This window comes from Sycon ciliatum, chromosome 5, assembly GCF_964019385.1.
Source record: "Sycon ciliatum chromosome 5, ocSycCili1.1, whole genome shotgun sequence".
NCBI classification, from domain to species: domain Eukaryota; kingdom Metazoa; phylum Porifera; class Calcarea; order Leucosolenida; family Sycettidae; genus Sycon; species Sycon ciliatum.
Genome location: NC_088647.1, coordinates 11,255,983 through 11,262,681, shown reverse-complemented (window position 1 = coordinate 11,262,681; position 6,699 = coordinate 11,255,983). Strand labels below are relative to the sequence as shown.

Sequence of the window (6,699 nt, the reverse complement as noted above, 5' to 3'; positions counted from 1 at the left end):
AAGCGACAATTTCTCACCTTTCTGCCCGTTCGAAGCTCAAGAACTGACCATCGCCACCCTGATCTTGTTGTATAACTGGACATAGGGAAGTGCACCAAGAAAAAATGCCACGTTTCAATAAACAACTCGCCCAGGGCTGCTCAAAGCTGAACAGAACCTATCTCGAAGTTTTGGGCCTTTTTGCCCGTGAGTCTTCACTTTGCGACTAAACTATTCGCAGCAGTGCCAAATGTTCAGCGTCACGGAATGCGGGTGCCAGCGGCCTACAAGCAAACCAAAAATCAAATCAAAGCGGTCACTCATATTGCAGCTGGGTCTTGTTATAGAGAGGTACGTTGAAAGTGGTACGTGGACACAAATGGTCAAAAAGCGACAATTTCTCACCTTTCTGCCCGTTCGAAGCTCAAGAACTGACCATCGCCACCCTGATCTTGTTGTATTTCTGGACATAGGGAAGTTTACCAAGAAAAAATGCCACATTTCAATAAACAACTCGCCCAGGGCTGCTCAAAGCTGAACAGAACCTATCTCGAAGTTTTGGGCCTTTTTGCCCGTGATTCTTCACTTTGCGACTAAACTATTCGCAGCAATGCCAAATGTTCAGCGTCACTGAATGCGGGTGCCAGCGGCCTACAAGCAAACCAAAAATCAAATCAAAGCGGTCACTCATATTGCAGCTGGGTCTTGTTATAGAGAGGTACGTTGAAAGTGACACGTGGACACAAATGGTCAAAAAGCGACAATTTCTCACCTTTCTGCCCGTTCGAAGCTCAAGAACTGACCATCGCCACCCTGATTTTGTTGTATAGCTGGACATAGAGAAGTGCACCAAGAAAAAATGCCACATTTCAATAAACAACTCGCCCAGGGCTGCTCAAAGCTGAACAGAACCTATCTCGAAGTTTTGGGCCTTTTTGCCCGTGATTCTTCACTTTGCGACTAAACTATTCGCAGCAGTGCCAAATGTTCAGCGTCACTGAATGCGGGTGCCAGCGGCCTACAAGCAAACCAAAAATCAAATCAAAGCGGTCACTCATATTGCTGCTGGCTCTTGTTATAGAGAGGTACGTTGAAAGTGACACGTGGACACAAATGGTCAAAAAGCCACAATTTCTCACCTTTCTGCCCGTTCGAAGCTCAAGAACTGACCATCGCCACCCTGATCTTGTTGTATAACTGGACATAGGGAAGTGCACCAAGAAAAAATGCCACATTTCAATAAACAACTCGCCCAGGGCTGCTGAAAGCTGAACAGAACCTATCTCGAAGTTTTGGGCCTTTTTGCCCGTGATTCTTCACTTTGCGACTAAACTATTCGCAGCAGTGCCAAATGTTCAGCGTCATTGAATGCGGGTGCCAGCGGCCTACAACCAAACCAAAAATCAAATCAAAGCGGTCACTCATATTGCAGCTGGGTCTTGTTATAGAGAGGTACGTTGAAAGTGACACGTGGACACAAATGGTCAAAAAGTAGGGGTGAAACGATTATACCGAATACTCGAGTACTCGATCGCTTTTTTTTGAACGATCGAGTACTCGGAAAAAAAATCGAGTACTCGATCATGCATGCATGCATGTACAGTGTTGACAACTGTTGTGGATGCAGTCTACAACCATGATCACAAGTCACATACTCGTAGACCTACAACGTGCACAGCCCAGACCTGGCAGAAGGCGTGCAGAGTACTAGTACTACTAGTAGACCTACTAGCGTACTCTCGCTAAAAGTAACACGCAATGCCGCATACGGCTGCCAAATGGTCTGGTGGTACATGTAGCCAAGTGTCAGTGCGGCGCTCCGCGTACCTAGTTCAAAGTTGTCCTATGCTGCATGCAGTTTGAGTTCTCACCTTTTCGCTTCCAGTGTCAGGGGCAGTGCGGCATGCACTTCTTTTGGTTCTGGAAAGGTTCTGGAAAACTGTTTTGGTTGTGAGGAGAGCAGTTCCTGTACACGCGACTACGGATAGCTACCGTACCGGTTTGCGCGGTTGAGCTGAGCAGGAATCCCTGCGCGTGGGATCGAGCGGGGGTCAATCGTGTACTACGGAGCCGTTTACATAACGAAAGATGTGAAGGGCTCCGTGAATACAGTCGTGTAGCGAAACTCGGAGAAGACGTGCTAGCTGTCGCTGCTCCTTCAGTTTTCTTCGTGGGTCTCGCAGTCACATCCAAGAGTTCCTTTCGTAGTTGAGTGATTTTCGTTTGCAGTAGTTGGCTTGAGTGAAGTGTAGTGTTGTCTGACGAAAAATGGAGTTGCAACAAGCATCGTCATCAAGCGGAGCTGGCTTACCACGAAAGACCGGTCAGAGATCGAAGGTCTGGGACCACTTCTCCCAACCTGTGTCAAAGCAAGTCTTGTGCAAACATTGCCAGGGCAAATACAAATATACGGGTGGTACAACGAACTTGTCCAATCATCTGCTAACATGCCAAAGTTACAAGGAGAAGAGGGAAAGTGAGAAAGGCAGCGAGCCGAGCGAGCGCAGCGCAGCGGCAGCAACACGTACCACGGTTGGGACAAAGCCAATGGAATCGTTTGCAGTATCGCACTCGAAGAGAACTTGTAATTCGGCCAGGTCAACTCAGATTCGGGGGCTAATCGCCGACTGGGTCACTGCTGATATGCGTCCTCTTGGGATAGTAAACGATCCTGGGTTCAGGCAATTGCTGTCCTTCGTGGAACCTTCATTCACCGTTCCCTCACGGACGACCATCGCATCCATGGTGCGTCGGCGACACGATGCTGCACGAAAGGAGCTTGTGACAAAATTAGCAGGTGCTACATCAATTGCTATCACAACGGATGCGTGGACATCGAAGGCTGTGGTCTCCTTTGTAACGTACACGAGCCACTATGTCACGGACGACTGGAAACTGGTGTCGCACGTTCTTGAGACCAAGCGCTTCAACGGGAGTCACACAGCGGAAAACCTTGCTGCCAGCACAGAAGCAGTTCTTAGCAGATTCAACATTGCGCATGACACTGTGCAGTGCTTAGTCCATGATGAAGCACCAAACCAGATGGCAGCGAGCAGACTTCTTCGCAGCCAACATCACTGGGATTACCAAGCTTGCGCTGCCCATCGGTTGCAAACCTGCATCAGGCATGCTATAACAGCATCAAGGCCTGTCACGAAACTGCTGGCTTCTTCCAGGCAACTTGTTGGCCACTTCAGCCACAGTGCCAAGAGCACAGAGGCGCTCAACAAGAAGCAAGTAGCTATGGCGTCAGGTAGCAAGTCTGGCACTCCTCTACGAGTCATTCAGGATGTTCCAACGCGATGGAACAGCTCCTTTCTGATGCTCCAGCGCCTGATTCACCTGAGGCTGCCAATCATGGCGGTTTTGGAAGACCCCGAGCTGACCAAGAGCTCCCATCGGCACCTGCAGTTGAAGGACCACCAGTGGAATCTCGCCAAGGAGATAGTGGCAGCACTGGAGGCACCAGCAAAGGCTACCACTGTTCTTGGTGGGGAAACCTACTGTACACAGACGTTGGTGGTGCCGGTGGCCAAGTCTTTGCTACGTGGTCTTCGTATTGCGAATGAGGAACTCTCGGCATCGGCTGCGGATTTCCGGAAATCACTGGCGATGGAAATCGAGGTGAAGTTTTCCCTCGATCCATTTGACCCAATCTCGCTGCCATCTGTATCTGCAGCACTGGATCCCAGGTCACGGAGCCTCGGATTCTTGGACAGTGACGAAGACAAGGACGAGTTGAAGTCAGAGATTGTTCGCCGGGTGTGTGCTCAAATCACTGCCGACAGCGATGGGAGCAGCTCTGATGACGAATGTATTCTGGAGCCACCTGCCAAGCGACCTATGGAAGAGGACATGTCGTTGTTCTTCACGTGCCCTAGCGTCGAGCCATCCACAACTTCATCGGCAGCATCGGATGGTGAGGTGGAGGTAACCCAATTCTTCACGGAGAAACAAGTAGGCTCATCTGTGGACCCACTCGATTGGTGGAGGACGAATGCGGACAGGTTTCCCACCATGGCAAGGTTGGCAAAGCGCGTGCTGTGCATACCTGCCACCTCTGTGCCGTCGGAGCGAGTATTTTCAGCGGCTGGCATCATTGTCAGCAAACTACGAGCAAGTCTAACGCACGAGAACGTTGATGCACTCGTCTTCCTTCATGCAAACAGTGGTCTTCAAGCAGCAAGAACTGCTGCCCCTGTGGCGGTCCAGCAGTTGATGCCACGGCTTGAGAGGTTTGCAGAGGAAGAAGCCGATGACTTGCCTCCTTTGCCTGACCTGTAGACAGATAGTTGCAGCCAGTGCGTATCATGATGTTCCATCAGTTCTTTCTTTCTTTATTCATTTATTTAATTAACTTCTGAGCAGCTGGCTGTTTGAACGCGTTTAGTCTCCTCAGTGGAGCTCAGAATCACTGATTGTGTGTACTTCTTTTAGTTTCAATTTATTTTTGACTAGTGGCTCTTGGTTGCCTTCTAGGGTTGGCTGTTGTGAGAATTTTACCGTCACATATCGATGATAATATTATGATTGATATGATTGATATCACATCTGATAATACTGCACATTTGTGCCCTATTCAAGGCTATTGTTATTGAGGTCGGGCGTGAGTGCGTGAACACGTGATCCATGTATGTACGTAATGTGTGTGCATGCGGACAAGTGAACCGTGGCATGTGGCGTGATGCTGGAAATGGGGAAAGTGACAGTGCAGGCAATAGTCGTATACTCGAATACTCGATCGGAAAAAAATAGAGTACTCGTACTCGAGTTTTGCATGCACACTTTCACCCCTATCAAAAAGCGACAATTTCTCACCTTTCTGCCCGTTCGAAGCTCAAGAACTGACCATCGCCACCCTGATCTTGTTGTATTTCTGGACATAGGGAAGTTTACCAAGAAAAAATGCCACATTTCAATAAACAACTCGCCCAGGGCTGCTCAAAGCTGAACAGAACCTATCTCGAAGTTTTGGGCCTTTTTGCCCGTGATTCTTCACTTTGCGACTAAACTATTCGCAGCAATGCCAAATGTTCAGCGTCACTGAATGCGGGTGCCAGCAGCCTACAAGTAAACCAAAAATCAAATCAAAGCGGTCACTCATATTGCAGCTGGGTCTTGTTATAGAGAGGTACGTTGAAAGTGACACGTGGACACAAATGGTCAAAAAGCGACAATTTCTCACCTTTCTGCCTGTTCGAAGCTCAAGAACTGACAATCGCCACCCTGATCTTGTTGTATAGCTGGACATAGGTATGTGGACCAAGAAAATATGCCACATTTCAATAAACAACTCGCCCAGGGTTGCTCAAAGCTGAACAGAACCTATCTCGAAGTTTTGGGCCTTTTGCCCGTGATTCTTCACTTTGCGACTAAACTATTCGTAGCAGTGCCAAATGTTCCGCGTCACTGAATGCGGGTGCCAGCGGCCTACAAGCAAACCAAAAATCAAATAAAAGCGGTCACTCATATTGCAGCTGGGTCTTGTTATAGAGAGGTACGTTGAAAGTGACACGTGGACACAAATGGTCAAAAAGCGACAATTTCTCACCTTTCTGCCCGTTCGAAGCTCAAGAACTGACCATCGCCACCCTGATCTTGTTGTATAGCTGGACATAGGGAAGTGCACCAAGAAAAATGCCACATTTCAATAAACAACTCGCCCAGGGCTGCTCAAAGCTGAACAGAACCTATCTTGAAGTTTTGGGCCTTTTTGCCCGTGATTCTTCACTTCGCGACTAAACTATTCGCAGCAGTGCCAAATGTTCAGCGTCACTGAATGCGGGTGCCAGCGGCCTACAAGCAAGCCAAAAATCAAATCAAAGCGGTCACTCATATTGCTGCTGGGTCGTGTTATAGAGAGGTACGTTGAAAGTGACGCGTGGACACAAAGTGTCAAAAAGCGACAATTTCTCACCTTTCTGCTAGGGGTGAAACGAACATCGAATTTTGAATACGAACGAACTCTCACACTAACGAACGAACTCGAACGAACATTCTCCATTATGTATTTCATGGATGAATTTTTTTTGAAGACCATACAGTCTGTCAGTACAGGCGTTCTCTGTACTTGGCTGGCCACAGTTCAGTATTGACGGTGTACGATACACTGCCAGAACAGAATTTTTTTTATCGCGTCCGCCTGAGCTGAATCACAGGGTTTTGCAGCTAGCTGCAAAGTCCATCACCATCGTCCGGACGAGAGTTTTCTTCTCATCGCTAGCTCAGGTCGTCAGAGCAGGAGAACGGTACTTCTTGAGGTGGGTACGAAGATTGCTCGTCGTCGCTCTGCTGTGTGATAGAACCTTTTTGAAATTGAGAAAAGGACTTCGTCTTTCCCGACCACTTTATCAAATTCCGCTCCAACTCCGAATCGCGATGAAAGGCTCGAATGTTTTGACATGATTGCAACGAGTGAACGTTTGCTTTCAGGAACAGATGTCACAAGCGACTCGAATCCTTTCACTACGAGTACAAATCTAACTCAAACGGACACACAGACATATTTCAAGAAACTTTGTCCCGACGCGACACTCAACTCCTTCAACTTGCTTCAAGTGATCATCAAGGCAAACGCAGTCAATCAGCGTGCAAGCTCGCGATCTCCGAACCTCCGCGGCTCCTTCGTGATCTAGTCACAAGCGATCTTTATGCTTGCTTGCTGTGTTCGTTTATCAATCTTGCGAGTTCGTTCGTTCGTTTTCAAATTTTTCGAACGAA

The 6,699-nt window shown here is 48.2% G+C and overlaps 1 protein-coding gene across 1 annotated transcript; it reads left to right on the top strand.

Annotated features, from left to right (window-relative positions):
* The first annotated feature begins 2,247 nt into the window (after window positions 1-2,247).
* Window positions 2,248-4,263, top strand: LOC135816791 (E3 SUMO-protein ligase ZBED1-like). The gene has a single exon (XM_065329892.1). The coding sequence runs from the start codon at window positions 2,248-2,250 to the stop codon at window positions 4,261-4,263; it is 2,016 nt and encodes a 671-aa protein (XP_065185964.1).
* The last annotated feature ends 2,436 nt before the right edge of the window (window positions 4,264-6,699 follow it).